General features: G+C 49.5%; 1 protein-coding gene across 1 annotated transcript in view; it reads right to left on the minus strand.

Moving 5' to 3' along the window:
• PKDCC (protein kinase domain containing, cytoplasmic) overlaps positions 1–16,863 on the minus strand; it is a 37,247-nt gene extending 20,384 nt beyond the window's left edge. The window contains exons 1-2 of the mRNA XM_055816491.1: positions 16,113–16,863; positions 1,761–1,883 (exon numbers count right to left, since the gene is read on the minus strand). Coding sequence (XP_055672466.1) covers positions 1,761–1,883; positions 16,113–16,778 — 789 coding nt within the window. The 5' untranslated portion in view covers positions 16,779–16,863. The remainder of the gene's footprint in view (positions 1–1,760; positions 1,884–16,112) is intronic.
• Between the last annotated feature and the right edge of the window lie 661 nt (positions 16,864–17,524).

Raw genomic sequence — 17,524 nt, forward strand, 5'->3', positions numbered from 1 at the left:
CACATCCAGCCCAAACTAACACGTAATCAATACACCTATCAAATGCCAACAAATCCAGAATTTAGCTTGAATAAAACCACAGTTCGTCATCTGAAATTATTGTCTTTTCTCAAACACCAAAAAGCCCCTGCTCCTGCACAGGCAGCCTCCGTGACCGACCCTGCCGGGCTGCTGCCCTGTGTACCTGCAGGTGCCCCCGTGTGACAACACAGGTGAAGGCTTTGCTCTGCGGCCACACGCTGCTGCTGGGCACAGCACTGCTGATCTGGGCAGCAAGCTTACCGCCCAGTCCTTCAGCAAGAGGAAATCATTATTTGTAGGAATAACACCATATACTTATGCAGCCATTTTCAGGACTGGACCACAAATAAGTCTCATGCATCAAGAAGACGTGGCTCTTCTCTCATCCTTCTTCCCTGTGTTAGTTGCATCCTAGACAAGCTAACGAGCACGATGTTATCCAGGACTTCATTACAGAGGTCACAAGAATGTTTCATCTGTACTTCCACCTCTGTGGTTCAGCTCAGCACCTTCATCTAATTCTCCAATTGCTCCCTCAGAAATATCCATGGTGGAAGAAAACTTCCCTGTTCATTGCCCATAATCTAACACATCTCTTGGTCATTTACTTTGCACATAAATGCCGTCATAGTCTGTTATCTGCATTCCCCAAATGAGACGAGCCGAAGACAGGGCCTGTATTTCAGGAGCCATGACGAATGCCTCTACCGCTTATTAAGACCATACTTCTTTCAGGAAAAGGGAGCTGAAGCTTAGTGCAGGAACACACTTGCTCCATCTGTATAAGTAAAATAAACTCTGCCAGGGAACATTCCTGGGCACAGAAACTTAATCCCACATGCACGCTTGCTAGCACAGCCTCTGGCCCCGGTCTGACCAGGACCAAGGCTGGTCCCTGGCACGGTCCCCAGGCACGATCCGGAAGGCAGCGCGGCCCAGGGACCGTTTCCGACGGGCACCCTGCGTGCAGCCGGCCCTCGGAGCGTGCAGGAGCTCAGCAGCACAGACGTGGGCTGCACCTCCCCGGTTCCTCCCCAAGATCAGTCAGGCACACTTTTAGTTTTCCGGTACAGATGTAGCCATACAATCCAAAGTGTTTTAGATGAAGACTGCTTCTGCCTTGGAACATCTCAGGGAGTTAACCTCAGCTGACGACACATCCCAATAGACACTGAGCGAGGCAGCGCTGTCTTGATCAAAGCATTGCTGCAGTCTGGCTTCATTTTGGACAAATTAAGTGTGACCTTCGTGCTCCTGGTAAATTGCCAACGCAGTGGACAACCCGGGTCTGAGATTTGTGTACATTTATTGCACTCTTCCCCCAATAAAAGACAAGCAGAGCAGGAAGCAGTAGAAAACAATTATAAAACCAAGCTACGATAAGGATCAGGACAGAAATGTAACATCCTTCTATTGTTTAAACCCCAGTTGCAGAACACAATGCTCAACATCAAAAATCCTAGGCCTCAAGCTTTAAGAAGAAATGTTTGAAGATATCATGTAAAAAGCATATAACCAGCTACAAGCAGATAACATCAACAGACAAAATAGCAACATATCTTAAACACTGCAGAAAGGGAGCGCTAAATGTTGTTTCTAAACTAAAATGTAATCACATGCAAAGCAAACGTTTAACAAACGTGAATTGCTCTCCATAGTACATAACCCCTGCTTCATGTTTGATGTTATTTCACATTCATCGCTCTCTTAAAAGCCCTTTTAAAACAGTTGTTACTCACTCGAAACCTTTCTTCCCAGGAAGTCTGCAAAAGCTGAATCATCTCTAAAGGTGAGCCTAGTTCAGTGATGGTCGTCAGTGTGTCTGGGATGTCATTGCTATCTTGGTAGCAATAGCCGTAGAGCTGAAAAAAATCACAACCAGGCAATATCAGTGCAACGTATCTTTGCACACTTTTACATTTCTCTGTGGATGAGGTGCAAAGAAAGCATCTCTTACAAGGCGCTGAACACTATATATCGCCTTGAAGCCACTGCCCGAAAGCTTTTGTGTCCTCTCATTTGAGGATCTTTCCCTTGAGACACCCAAATTAGCTAGAAAAGTCTCTTGTGGGCACCATGCAGCACAACACCAGTGAAGAGTCCCCTCCATACCCCTCCATACAGGATCTCATCTCTATTAATGCTGCATTGGGTTTGCATGGCAAGGTTTGGTAGTAGGGGAACTACAGAGCTGGCTTCTGTGAGAAGCTGCTAGAAGCCTCCCCTACGTCTGATGGAGCCAATGCCAGCCAGCTCCAAGACAGACCCACTGCTGGCCAAGGCTGAGCCCGTCAGTGACAGTGGTAGCACCTCTGGGATAATGTATTTAAGAAGGTGGAAAACCCCTTGAGCAACAGCAGCTTCAGCCAGAGAGAGGAGTGAGAATATGTGAGAGCAACAACTCTGCAGACACCAAGGTGGGTGCAGAAGGAGCTAATAAATGAAATTAATTTTTCCTCAACTCATCTCTTTTGCCTGTGATGCTAATTGCTGAGTGATCTTCCTGTCCTTATCTCCACCCACGAACCTCTCAATGTATCTTCTCTCCCCCGTCCAGCCGAGGAGAGAAGCGACAGAGCGGCTTTGGTGGGCACTTGGTGTCCAGCCAGAGTCAACCCACCACAAATGTTTAAGAAAAATAAAATTAAAATATCCATGTAGAAACTTAATTGTATCTGAGGAAAATTAGTTTAGCCTATGCAACACATGGCTACATAAGACTGATTTTCTGCTTAAAAGACATCACAAAATAGCTTTAATGACGTTTCCCATAGGACTACTGTTTGTGCATTGAATGGCAATGTGACACGGCAGCTTGAAAAGCAATGGAAATGCCAAAACTTATCTTTGCCCAGCCAGAAATTGCCTTTTGTTATACTTGATGGACTTCTGCGTGCAGTTATCGGTAAGAAGGACAAATACTCCAAAATATTAGCTGCCAGTAGCCTCTTCAACTTAAAAGCATTTAAATGGCAATTTCAGCTATGCTTTTGCACCTTCTTGTATTTGCTTTCCATTTGAGTGATTAATTTTCACTTGCACAAATAATCGCACAAGAAGAACATCTAAAGACTGCGGAGGAGAGATGTCTTGCTTTATATGGAGCAGGACAATGTCTGACAGGGTGGAGGGGACAGACTTTTACAAACTCCCTGCCAAGCCCTGGCAGAGAGGCAGTTAAATGAGCCTGATAAGGATCTGATTGCAACTTTCCAGCCAGAACAGCATGCACATGAAATAAAATGAAATGTAATCTCTGCCCTCAGTCAAATAAACCATACAGTAAAAGGGGTCTGTGTGAAAATGCAGCATTAAAAAAATGCCCTGCTGCTATTCCTCCGCTGCCTCCTCTACTGCCGCGAGCAGATTCGAGTATCAGGCACATTCTTACGGCTTGTGACCCTCCCAGACAGAAAAGCAAAGACCACACTAAAGTCAGCAAATACAGGATTTTGTTATGAACCACTCTGCTAGCTCTGACTCTAGCTGTCTACTTTTAAAGGAAAAAAGGGTGCCAAAAAATGTAAAACTAGTAAACAATTTTTCTTTTCAGTGTACAAATGGCGCTGTATTTCAAAACAGCTGCTTAAACACAGACATTGACCTAAGCAAAGAGCGAGAAGATTTTATTTTAAAACATGTCGAAAAGATTTTGGCATGGATGCACAACAGAGAATTTGTGATAGATGCCGACACAACATTTGAAATAGGAAAAGAGACCTTTCCCTTTACTGCCACAATCATAACAAAGACTGCAACAGCAATCGCTTCTTAATCTAGAGCCATTCAGACCAGACTTGGGTTTGTTCCTTATCTTTTGTGACACCATTTTTGTGCAGCTTATTGACAGGAGTTAAATCTTTGTATGCTACAAACTATCTTAAGAGGACTGCAGCAGCACAATTCTGTTTAAGCCTTCTGAACTAACAAAAACCAAAATTAAATAAAAATATTTAATACAGTGTATACCTTTTCTCAGAGACAAACTGGATTCTGCAGTTCTTATTACCAGGTATTTCACATATCTCGTGTGTGGGGGCAGACTAAGAAGGCAGGACAGAGCTTGGCACATTTGAAAACCCTCAGTTCTGAGTGTTAAAATCTAACATCTGTTTGTGCATCATCTGCAGAGTTCAGCTCTTGTCATTAGCACAGTAACACTATCAATTGGGGAAAAAGCCGTAAGGGAAATTAGCCAGCAATCTAGACTGGGAAATGACAGTATCAAGGTAACTGTTGGTTCACAGTAACACTGAACAGACAAAAAGGTATCAGTCTTCATTAGACAGTCTCAACATTTGTGAAAACCATTCCAGGAATAGAAATATGGATGACAAAAAACGAGTACACAGTCATTTGATTATAAAAACATACTACATACATATCTGTACACACAAAATACTGGGAAATTAGGCTTATTATGTATTTATGTGCACATGAACACATAAGTAGAAATTAATTACAATATTGATTTGTGTCTATTTTATCTCAATCCATGAATGCCAATAGCAATAATAATGATTTAATTTCTTCTCAGAGAGCTGGAACTTTGCTCGTAAGTAATTCTTTCATCTTAGTATCCAATTTGTACCTTGGCAAAAGTCTTCACTGCCCTGAATATCTGAGTATTCGGTGTATATTTTACTATATTAATACCCACTTAATCACTTCAGTCATTGTGGAAGCTTAAATGACCTGATCCAGTTTTGGTTTCATACTTAAATTGCTCTTTATTCTCACAAGAAAATTTTCTTACAAGAGTACTGCTGAACTTAATCAATCTTACAGGCTGAAAAACACAGTACTGAGTAAGTTAGTGCAGCTCTAACACAAAAAATATATAATCTAACCTGAACTCTTTATTGCTTTTACTTAAGTGAAAGCTCTCCAGATGCAGTGTTATTACATAATTATATAGAGTTATAAAAGCACAGAAGTCTGAGATGTAAAGGATTTATTGGGCCGCATTTATACTTTTCTAAATGAACTCCTGAAACTAAATGCAAAAATGCACATGTAATTACACAGCCATATTTGTACATGCAATTACCATGATTACAAACTGGGCAAGTCCCAACAGCCAGTTAAGCATCTAAAATGGTTATATTCATCCCCTCCTGATGAACCGCCACCCAGCATACAGATGTTACAAAATACAGAATATATATAGATGCAAAATATTACAAGACAGTAATTCTTAGGCCTTTCATTTAAGAGGCTTATTAAGACACAGAAACAAGTACAGAGGTACTGCCCAAAATACTTTCTTTTTTCCTTCCTTTTGTTTTTGTCCAATCCATTTTAAGGTCTGAAATGAGACAAAATGGTTTGTATTCCCAGACAGTGAAGTAAGAAACAGATAGCTGGATGCATACAATAACAAGAAAAATAACCACACGGGGAAACTGAATATAGCTGGAAGCAAAAGATGAGCCAAAATATCTCCTCTATCTGAAATTCTATTAGGTCGGACATCATTCTCAGTGTTGCAAAGCTACACTTTAGACATATTCAAGCGTGATGGTTTTCATACGCCTTTTCAGCATGGTTCCAATTAAATGAATGGAAAGAAATACAATCCCACATCTTTTTGCTATCTCGAGTCACTGCATTTAAATGCCACCCCAATATATTTTTGTGTAGAACCTAATAGCAAACAGTCACAATATCGGGCTGTCTTTCTGTCTGTTTAGAAGAACGTATGCCAGATATGAAATGTTGGTCTGTTCTCACATTGTGTGCCGTAATTCATTTCTAGTAGCCCTGTTTACCGAATCCTTGCCTCAGTGTTTGGATTTTCTCCGTCATAAAGGCTCAGTCCTGCAATAGTCCTTAAGCACCCAAAACTCCCACTGACTTCAGGAGTGTTTAGGCACGCTGGGCATACAGGGTCAGCCCCCACAAGCATTTATATCGCATTGTAGGCGCCCACGTCCCTACAGCCGGCCAGTTCACCTCCCTTTACAATTCCCTTTTACTACAAATTACAGGGACAGAGGTGCCCCTTTCAGAGAAGCTGGTGCAGCGGGGGGAGGGCGAAAGCAGAGGTCAGCCCCTACACAAAAGCAGACAAGCTTGCTGAATAAAAACACAAAATAAAGGAGCTTATTAAGCTGTCATCAGCAGGGTAAGTCTGTGCAAACAACGAGCCCTCCTGCATTAGCACAGGCACCCTAGCTGGATTTTCAGAAAAATAAATGTCAAGCCAGAACCTCCACTGAAGTGTTACATTTCACCTATAGAGACTGCTCAGTCGGGACCAGCAGGACTGGCCACCATGGCCAGCCAGGGCCAGTAGGACTGGCCATGTCCCGCCAGGGCTCCAGCCCCCGGCTCGGCTCTGCCAGGCTGCGCCAGGATCGCTGCCCTGGCAACCGGGGGGCAAAACTCCCCTCTACAGATCGTCTGAGCTCCCTAAGAACTGCAACACATCGTGAATTTCTGCCTTGCTAGTTCTTAGCCCTTCATGTTCACAGTCTTTAGGTTTTCTCTACATCCACTAAAGCTAGAAATTTCCCCGTTTTCTTTAATGAACGTGAGATTTCCATGAGTCCCAGAGTGGGAACTTGAAGAACACTATTACCAGCTGTAATATAAGTGACAGGCTCAACTGCATTACACCAAACATAATTTCTAGAAATCTAATTCTCTTTTATCTTAAGTTGGCCTTGCCCAAACTTACTACAGTAAGGCCTAAACAGTGCCCACAATAGAAAAGTGAAGCTAAAAAAAATATGACTAATCTCACTGTTATGATGAGCAACAGTAGTCACTACTTGCCATGGCCTTTCCTTTCAAAAATACATGGACCCGGGGTTACCTAATCAAAACTGGTTTGTGTCAAGATTTATTTTGTAGTGACTGGGTGCCGAGGGGAAATAAAAAGCTCCCACTGACACTGATAGCCATTTGATGAGCCATTCATTTGAGCTGATATGTGTCAAAACGAGAACAGCACATTCTAGAAGCTCTTGCTCCTTTACTGCTATCAAAGTGAACGTAGTATTTTTTATTCAACCAGTTCTTGGATTCACCTTTCATTCCTGGAGCACTGGGATAATTCCCTGCAAGAGCAGAAACTCCCAGCAGTGCCTGATACAGCCAAGATTTACCAATATATGATTGGAGATGTTCACGTCGCTGTAAGATCTATTTATGCCTTGGGTTTTAAGTACTTCCCTTCCTTGCTGATGGTATATGCATATATAAAGACACACAAGCACATATATGTGTATAGATGACATATATATGTATATGTGTTTCTATATATAATGTATACACTATATTTGTACCTATATTTTTATGTTTTATACATATTTTAAAATATTTTTTTATATATTGCCACACCTACTCAGCCCAAAAGCATCTGCAAACCTGTAGCACGCATCTCCCTGGAGAAAGGATGAGTTCCCTGAAAGGCCTAAACTTAATGAATACTGATCCAATATCAGCCTTCCTGCTACAGGATACATAGAGATGTTGCATTAGAAGTGAATTGATTTTCCTCACTGAAATCCAGCAATCAAGCCCTGCCAAGGGCACAGCTTCACTGGAAACAGACTTTCATAGAGGGCATCCCCAGCACCACACAGAACCTTTTTAAGAGTGGGACCAAAACTGTACGCTGACAGCTGTGAGGCAGGATTTCCTCTCCTGCTGGATATGGGAATCAAGAGCAAGCAGTGGGCAATTCAAACGTTAACCTCTAAATTCACAGCTCTGCCTAGGGTTTTATTTATAAACATAGTCTAATGATAAGCAGTAAACTCCAGAAGAGCTAAAAGGTACAAGAATCTCACACCTGGCACTGTTACTAAACATGGAAGTTCATTAACAGAAAAATTGGAATTTATTATTTAGAAACACACACACACATATATATATAACCTTATCTGTTGGCATATCCACAGATATGTGCATACATTTTATATGAAGTGTGTGTATACCTATGCATATACATACCATACCTGCTGTTCTGACACATATTATGTCAGCTATAATCTTATGATTTAGTAACATTATCTCCCTCTTACTCTCCCTGCTTTCCTTATGCTCTGGAGTGGAAAATTCTTCTACTAAAAACATTTACAACACTGAGTTTGCATTGCACTGCACAAGCTCAAGGCCCAACCCTGCAAATATTTAGTCACACAAGTAGCCTACTCTTGTAAAGCCTTCCAGTGGAGACAAATAGATCATACAACCATGATTTCAATGGAAAAGGGCTGATACCACTGAAGGCACAGTTCATTATCTTGTAAATAGCCAGATCAGAATCTCCCCTGACCTCCATCCACAGCCACTGCATTCAGTTCCACCGCACTGCAAGTTTAACCCTTCATTATGACATGATTTTGCATTACAAAACTATCAAATAACCTCTGTGCATTGCATGTTTGGAAAAGCTCGACTTGGATTCATTCGACCTGTCTGTATAATTCTTCTTTCTTAGGTATCCAAGTCATATCACTTTGTACTTTATTGTGGCGAGCTCTAAAATAAGCTTGGAGTCTATCTGCAGCTACATTGTCCGAGAAAAAGGCAACTCCTTCCAAACTATGTTTTTCCGAATTTGGCCTAAAATATAAAATACCCATGTCTGGTGTCTACTACCTAAACTGAGACATTCAGCTGAGTGACAAAAGCAAATTCCTTTAAAATTAGTTTAGAGTCAATACTAGTATTAGCATAGTGCCTGTGAGAACTTCTTGTCAGGTTTTTCATGGCCATCACAGAAATGAAAAATTGCAATGAGAGTTAGATGCCACGAGGCACCTACCTGAACCATCAGATGACTGTGTTGGCACAAAAATCCCTGAAAAAGACCTTTAAAAAACCCAGCTTGCATATCTGACACAGACACTTCATAAAGCTGGGGCACAACACCTCCAAGCATGGCCCCAGCTCACACCTCAGTGCACCAACTTTCTCTGCGTCCATGCAGCAAGCAGAGGGCTGGAGGAGCAGAGCTCTGACAGCCTTGGCATGCCCTTCCAGGGGGTCATCTCAGGGCCCCTTGGCCCACCACCACAGCCCCACCTGCCCTTGCCAGAATATGGCTGCAACCAGAAAACTGAGCACGTACAAAAGGGCACAGACAGAGCAGAACGGAGTATTTCAGTTGGAAGGGACCTACAACGCTCATCTAGTCCAGCTTCCTGATCACTTCAGGGCTCACGCCAAAAGTTAAAGCCTGTTATTAAGGGCACTGTCCAAACGCCATTTGAACACTGATGGGCTTGAGGCATTGACCACTTCTCTAGGAAGCCTGTCCCAGTGTTTGACCACCCTCTCAGTAAAGAAATGCTTCCTAATGTCTGAACCTCCCCTGGGACAGCTTTGAACCATTCCCATGCATCCTATCACTGGATACCAGCACGAGGAGGTATACCCCACACTCGGGGTTGAGGGAGTGGGGAGTGAAAGGACAGCCTCTAAAAACCACATGTTTTCCCTTGCAATTCTGCCCCGGCCGCAACTAATTTCCAGGAGAGGATACTGATGTGGTAGAGTGGCCTTGTTCGTTCACTGTCACTCCTGTGGAAAAAGGCAAGCAGCAAAGGAGAACTTGACCCTGCCCACAGCATCCTGTGGTGACCAGTGATCTCCCCAAGCCACTGCCCAGAACGAGCAGTGCTGGGCTCCCCTGAAGGAAACCGGATGAGGTTGCAAGTCATCAGCTCTCATAAAGGAGGCAGAAATTCAAACCAGAGTTTTCTGGAATTATTTACATGGCACATAAAACTGAGAAGCAATCATAGAAATCATTCAACAAATGATTGGGATTAGTTTTATGAATGCCGCTTTCAAAAGAATGGACAATGTAGCCCTTTTAACTTACGTGATGGCACGTGCCTTATGGAAAGCTGTTCCTGCCAACAGCTTTGCAAGTTGAACACCCTCTACCATCCCATGCAATTCAATGGGAAAAAATGTTACTTGGCGAGTTCAGTGTCAAGATGTACAGCTTGCCTTCCAGTGACACGAACGGTTAGACTGGGTTTGCAATTCTATCAGCTCTGCGCTTGCAGCAGCTCTGAAGTTCTTGTTAACAGATCCTTTCTTCACTCTTAAAAGCGCAGGATAACATCTGGGCCTTTTGGGAAGCAGTCTTGCAATAAAGCAGCACTTTGCATAATTCTTCTTTCCTCGCCAAACCGCATCTGTCTGCTCTCTCTGCCCTTCTCCACTCCACCCGGAGCTCCTTGGGGCTGTGGGGACATCTGTTAGCAGCAGCGAACTGTCTCCACCGAGCCATCAGTAGGTGGCACTGCCTGCTTTATTCTCTCCACCCACACAAATGTCCATTGTGACACCTTACATCGACCACCACTAACAATTCCGAAGGATACCCAAGCGACTTAGATGCCTTATCTCCTGCAAGGTGCACCTACGGCAATGTCAAGCAGCGGAGTGACCAGGACAAAGAAGCAGCTCCATCACCACTTGCCAAGCAGCAGTGGTGGCAGCTTTTCCACAGGAAGGAGGTGGCCAGCAAGCAGTGTGAACCTGTTCTGCCACTTCAACGGAATTTGGCAGGCTCATCTGCCTGGGACCTGAAGGTCCTCTGATCCTAACGCCAGTTAAACAGGTGGTGTCAGCCTGGTCTTGGCACCATGTGTGGTGGCCTCCTTCATCTTTAGCCAGCCTGTCCCAAGTGCAGCTCAACTGAGCTACTTTAGAAAAGCCTTAGAAGAAATTCCCAGTCTAAGATGACCCCTGTACTTGCCACGGTCCCCTACCACGCATGTGGAACGCATGGCCAGACCCCAGCCAGCCCCAGTCACAGCCCGGAAGGTTAATTCTCATTAGGCACTTGGTTTTGAAAGGTTTGCTCCCAAGAGCTGTGAATCTCTGTTGCTGCATCCAAAATTCAGAATGACAGATTCTCCATGTAGTTACCCACCAGCTGGTGTCAGCAATCCCAGCACTCCTCTCAGGCGAGCAGTTCCCAAAGCTGTCATGGTCAAACTCCAGCCAATTGCAGATCAAGGCCTGTTGTTGGGAATCCTGCACCATTGCCAGCACAAAGAGGATTCAACGCCCACCCGCTGGCAAGAGGGAAGAGGTCCCCGCTGGCAAGAGGGAAGAGGTCCCCGAGCAGCTGGTTTTACTGTAGCTTGGTCTCCCCTTCCCCCCTGCTTTCTGTGAAAACAACAGTGGATCATGCAAGAAGGATGGGGTAAAGGATCAGAACTTCACAAGTCATATGCTCCCTATGCAAATGTGTTTGCACTGGAAATTAACTGTATACTGGCTTTTTTCAGACTTGGAAAGATGGCCTACTTCCACCTGGAAGAAGCAAACTGTATACAAAGCTTTATAATTTTAATTCCCACATTAAAATTAAAACTGCCATATCCTGCTGGCTATGCATATGTACAGGGAAACAATCAGGGTAAAAGGTCTGTTAATTATCACAAGTAAAGAAAAATCTTCTTTTAAAACAGTTATTTAAAAATACCATGATCAGCTAGCACATCTTAAGTCTGCTGAACCTGTCAAACAGCAAGTGATGTATAATTTCCAATATTATTTTAATCAATTAATTTTCCAAGCAATAAATATTCTCACTGTAATCACAAACATTTAAAACAAATCAGTAACAAACACATTGGAGCTAACTGAATCAATTCATACAGAAACTGCTTTGAGATTGTAACTTGGGTAATGACTCCTTTAGTGTGGATGCTATCTCAGCATCTCATCTGCACATTTTAACTTTACACTAAAGCTACATAAGCCAAATGAAACTGCCTTGCCGGGGCAGTCAGCAAACCTCCAGTTCCGTTAGCAGCTAGTGTCTTCCACTGGCTTCAGACAAAGCCAGCCCTTTTCCTTGAACGAGCTTTTGTGTTTGTTTTTAAGAAGCAGCTTCTTCTCCAATGAATCACTGTGAACTCACACTAGAAGTGCTAATAAACAGCTGTCACAGAAATAAGCTTGCACTTTTCCAAACGCCTGCAATTTCAAATCTTCCCTCCCTTCTCTTCAGCTTCAGCAACCCAAAGGAAGAAAGAACGGCAACACCCTTAATTCTGATACTCCAAGGGCTATAATTACATTATTACAGTAAATCAAACATTGCCTTTGTGTCTTTACAATCGTGCTCATTGTTTGAAATTAACTGCAAATGGTTTGATTTTCTTTTCTTCCTCAAATACGGGCAGGGAGGAATTAAAGCACACTAAATCATTTTCCCCACTAAAATGCACGGAAAGCCAGGATTCAGACAGCAGCATTTGAACTCTGCAAGAAAAGAAACCGCAGCACGGAGGGAAAGGAAGAGATCAGGCACCGCATTTGACACAGAGCGACTGCAAAGCAATTAGCGGGCTGCTAAATCCTCTGTTACCATAAATCAGTGACCCAGTTCCCCCTCTTCCCCAGTGCCCTTCATTATAAAATCAACTTTAATGAACTACCCCTCTCTTCCCCGCTCCAAAGCAAATACATTCCCACTGCAGCCTGCACCTGCCCTTCCCAGCGGCTGCCATGCCAGGGAGCCCCGGGCAACCCTGGTGCGCTGCCCCAGGCTGCGGGGGCAAGGGGGCGATGGCTCGGCACTGGCACGGGCACACGAGTGATGGGCAGAGCATGGAAATAAAAACAGGAGGGCGAGCTGCCTTCGCCTCAGCGCTGGCCAACACGAAACTGGTCTCCCTTTTGCCGGTTTTTCAGCGTTTCTTTTGATAGACTTGGTTGGCCACATCTGCCCGAGCTGACACATCTGGCTCCTTCCCCGGGCGGAGGGCACGGTGGATATGTCAACATGCTGTCTGAAGGCAGTGGTACTTTCTGGAAAGAGCTCTTTTCCCTTCTATCATATATTGTACAATAATCAAGTCTTTTAAAAGGATGGCAAAAAAAAAAAAAAAAAAAAAAAAAGCTGATTTTGACAAGAGACAGGCCAGAATGGGAACTGCTGAGACAGTAAAGAACAAGCCTGTTATCTTACAAACTACACTTCAGGCTGTCAGCTGCCAGAGATTTACAGGAAAATCCCCTTTCCTAGGACTGAACCTACACGAAAACTTTATTTCCAGCAAGAGAAACTCACGAACGCGCTCACCCCGAATAGCCCCTGACCGGGGCCGGGGATGCTCCGGCGCGGCGGGGCACGGGGGGCCGGCACAGCCCGGGGGGGGGAGCGGCCGCCCCTCGGCCCACGGCGCCCCGCGTCCTGCGTGGCTGTGCCCCGGATGCGGGGCCGCCCCCCCCCCGCGGCGTGGGTAGGCGGGGGAAGCCCCCCCGGCCTCACGGGGCACCGGCCCGGCTCAGCGGGGGGCTGCGGGGGTCCCGCCGGCCTCTGCCGCGGTGCGGGCGGCGGGCGCTCGCCGGTGGCAGCGCCGAGGGAGAAAGCACCGGCCGCCTCCGTGCCAAAGCCCCCCCCGGTCCCTCTTCGTGCCCCGGGCTGCCGGCTGTCCGCCGGCCCGCAGCGCGGCAGGGTGGCAGGAGGGTGGCATGTCCTTCCAGCTATTTATAGCGGCCGGCTCGTGTTCGGGTATGGCGGCAGGCGCCGGCGGGGGTAAGGAGCAAAGAAGAGGTAAGGGGCGCAGCAGAAAAGCCCCCGGCCTCTGCCGGCCCCGCAGATGCTGCGCCGTGCCTTTGGCATCTGTAGGCAGTGCGGGTCCTGCTGCTCCAGTGAAAGCCGAAGCGGCTGTCAAAAGCCAGCGGAGGGGAGGAGATGCTGGCGTTTGAACCGATCTCCTCTGCCTCGGCAGCAAACCCTGGACAGTGATTTCTAAGCCCCGGCCCGGCTTCCGCTGAAAACAAGCTAAAAATCAGTCTTGAGTCGGTAGAGCCTGTCCCCTTTGAGATGTCTCTTTTAGGAGAGACACAATCAATACATCTCGCTCTGCTCGCTGGTGCCCCTTTTCCGCACCGGTTTTAGGACTCCACAGCCCCATCCCCGGCCCATACAGCCGCCCCGAGGCACAGCCGCCAGCTCGGTTTTTACAGCCCCCTTTCGAGGTAATGTCGTACCTCGTTTAGCCCTCTCTCGCCCCGCAGCGACCTGGCCCCGTGCGCCTCCAGAATGAAATATGTTAAACAAAAAGGTGGGTGATGTACGGGGGCTTGGGGCTTCTCTGATCTCAGCCAGGCAGCTCTGCCGGGGGCTGGCAGAGCCGGAGGGCAGACAAAAGAAAACGCGGTGACAAAAGTGGAACGAAACTGAAAACATGTTTCTGATTTAAGTGTAATCTATTTTGAAATTGGGTGGCATGTAAATATGAAACCCTAATTAACACGCGGGAATTTTGCCCATGAGAGCATTTTCCCAGCACGGAGGCCGGGTGTTTCTCCTCCCGGCGCTTGTGGAAGCGCCTGCTCATCCTCCAGCTGCTTCAGCCCCGGCCCTCCTCGCCGAGGGACACCCCCCACCCCCCCTTCGCCTCTCCCTCCAGAGTCCACCTGAGATGACGGAACGGGGCAGCGAACCACCGCGGCTCCCCAGGCTTTGAGGCTGCGGTAGCGGTGCTGCAGGCGGCTTGGGCGGCGCGGCCAGCCTGCTGCCGGGGGTCCCGCTGCCGGGGGTCCCCCTGCCCGCACACGCAGGCTGGCTCGGGACCCCTCGCAGACAACGCACCCTCCTTCCATTTCGTGAGGAGTATTGATCCAAATGCATATTTCCAGAGCAGAACACCACGATGGGGAAGAAACGCTAGTGCCTACCAAAACGACCCGCAACTTTAAAAACACGCACATTTCAAGCTCAGCCTGGCCAATTCGCTTCCACTGAGCAAGAAAAACAATCTTGGGGGGTGCGGGGGGGGATCCCCTCAGCTTTTACAACTGTAGGGTGTATTTCCTGCTGTCAGCTCAATCAGTAACGATGGCTGCACCCAAGCCTGGCTTTCCCAATGAGAATTCATCACAGTAACCAAGTTGCAGCTAACATCCTTGCTACCAGCACAGCTTTTTATAGTTTCCTAGGTATTGTTCTTCCTACTTATTATAGCTAGACCTGGCACCACAGAGGAAAGATTATGGAAATAGGAAGGAAGGAAGGAAGGAAGGATGGTTAATATCTATTTTCTTGTCATGGATAAATCATGACTACCCTTTCTTTGAACAGTATATGAAACTCGAGAGCTTTGATCGTTGGGATCTGAAGTTCTCGTGGGGGAGCTGGTACTCCTGCTGCAGCTGCTGAAGAAGAAACACAAAACTCCTTTACTCCATTCAGTTCAAAAAGCACCTACTGCGAAACCGTCTGGTCTAACGTTCATTTTTTATTCTACTGCAACTGCTCATGCTATGCGAAACGCAATAGGAATTTCCACACCAGCATTTACATCCAAATGGACCCGTTGAGATTCATGCTGATGTGTAACAGTCCTACAATGCAGCCCTTCTGGCAAGTGCCGCGGTGCCGGCGCGCTGACTAACGCGGCTCACACTCGCCCTGCCCCCGTAGGTCACCCAGCGGGCCGCTCCCGCTGCCGGGGTGCCCCTGCCCCCCGGGGCTGCGGGGAGCAGGCGGCGCTGCCATGCGGGACGGCCTGTAATTCCCAGGTTTGCGAGTGCTTTTGAATCTCCGAATCCTTCCTCACCTCAGTATTAATTTTGTTGACGAGGAGGAGCGATGGGACAGCTAACCGCCAGGCCGGCCGCAGCGGGGTGCCGGAGCGGCGGGGGAACGCGACGCACCCCGCACTCCCCCGGCCGTGCCCCGGGCCCGGCGCGCCGCCAGGGCAAGCACTCGGCGGCGGGGGCTGAGCACCGCTGACAGTGCGCGGCTGCGGCGGAAAGCGCCCATCGACGCGCCCCCTGCCTTCCCCGCGGACCCGCGGTAGGGAGGGCTGGCGAGGAGCCGCCGTGCCCGTAGGGACATCGGTGTCACCAGCCGCCGGGCCCCACCGCGCCTCCGCGGGGGGGGGGGTGGGGGGGGGTGGGGGGCGGGTGGTCAACTCGCCGGGGGTCCGCGGCACGGCCCCGGCCCGCTGCTCTCCCGCGGGGAACCCCACCAACCCGCTTCCCGGTCCGCACCGACAGGTTGCCCGCGGTGGGGCCGAGCCAACGGCGGAAAAGCCGCGCTACTCCCCCGGCTCGGCGGGGCCCCGGCCGCCCGCACAGGGCCCGCGTACCTGCAGGACGTTGGCGTGGCGCAGCCGCTGCAGCAGGATCATCTCCTTGACGATCTTGTAGGCGGCCAGGCGGTAGCAGTCCCCCAGGGCGGAGAACTGCCGCACGCAGTGGGCGATGTCGTGCCCGCCGAAATCCACCGCCTTCAGCGCCACGGCCAGCGTGCGGTTGAGGACCGCCTTGTAGACCGCCTTGGTGTACCCCGAGCCCAAGTACTGCACGCCGCTGACATTGCGGATGTCGCGGCAGCCCAGAAGCGGCGGCTCCAGCGAGAGCTCGGCCGAGGCGCCTGCCCGCAGCCCCGCCGCCGCCCGGCCCCGCGGCCCCGGCAGCCGCGGCTGCTCCGCCGAGGTGCGCGGTGGGGCCAGGTCCATCAGGCGCCGCTCCCGCGGCCGCAGCGGCCGCCGCCCCGCCGCCGCCGCCGCCCGGTGCTGCCGGTAGCGCAGCACCTCCTCGTAGCGCTCGCGGATCTGCCGCGCCAGGGCGGCCCGGCCGCCGCCGCCGCCCTCCTCCTCCGGCGGGTAGAGGGGGGCGCCGGGCGGGGAGGGGGGCGCCCCGTCGCGGGGCGGCGGGTGCTCGGAGCCGGGGATGAAGAGGACGTTGAGCAGGGTGCCCAGCAGGAACGCGAGGCAGCAGCCGGCCGCCACCGCCGTCTTCCTGCGCCTCATCGCCACTCCGCTGCCGGCTTGTCCAGCCCTTCGGGCTCCTCTCGCCCCTTCCCCGGGAACCAGCTCCGAGGCTTTTCTTTTTTTTTTTTTTCTACCCCCACCCACCCCCCCCCCCTTTTTTTTTTTTTTTTTTTTTTTCCTCCGGGCTGCGCCGGCGGCAGAGCGGACCCGGGCGCTCAGCCGGAGCTCGGCTCCTTACGGCGCGCCCGCATGACACTTGCCTCCCTGCTTTTAAGCCCCTGAAGCACTTATTATTAGCGGGACCCGGAGGGGGCGGGGGGGCGGGGGGGATCCCCGGCTCTCTATCCCCGCCGACGCGCACTGATTGACAGCCCGGCCCTCCCTGCGGCCCGGCCGAGCAGCAGGGGGGCCTGGGAAACGTAGTCCCCCGCGGAAGCCCCGCCGGCCGCTGGCGAGCCCGGGAACCGGGACTACATCTCCCAGGCTCGGCCGAGCCCCCGCCGGGGAAGGCGCGGGGCGGGGCGGCGCGGAGCGGGCGGGCCCCTCCGACGGGAGCCGCGGCCCCGGCGCTGGGGCGGCCGCTGCCGGGGGCTGCCGGGCCGGGGGCAGCGGTGCTTCCCACGCGTGTTCGCGCGGCAGTGGCTTGTGCGGGATGCCCTTGTCCCCGGCAGCCCCGGGAGCGGGGGCGGCACCAGCGCACGCGTACCCTCAGGGCCACACAAAGGAGGGGCTCCCTGCCTTGCTCGCCTCCGAAGCAAAGCGAAGCGGGGCGGCTGCAGCCGGGA

Source organism: Falco peregrinus, chromosome 11 (assembly GCF_023634155.1).
Source record: "Falco peregrinus isolate bFalPer1 chromosome 11, bFalPer1.pri, whole genome shotgun sequence".
Classification (NCBI taxonomy): domain Eukaryota; kingdom Metazoa; phylum Chordata; class Aves; order Falconiformes; family Falconidae; genus Falco; species Falco peregrinus.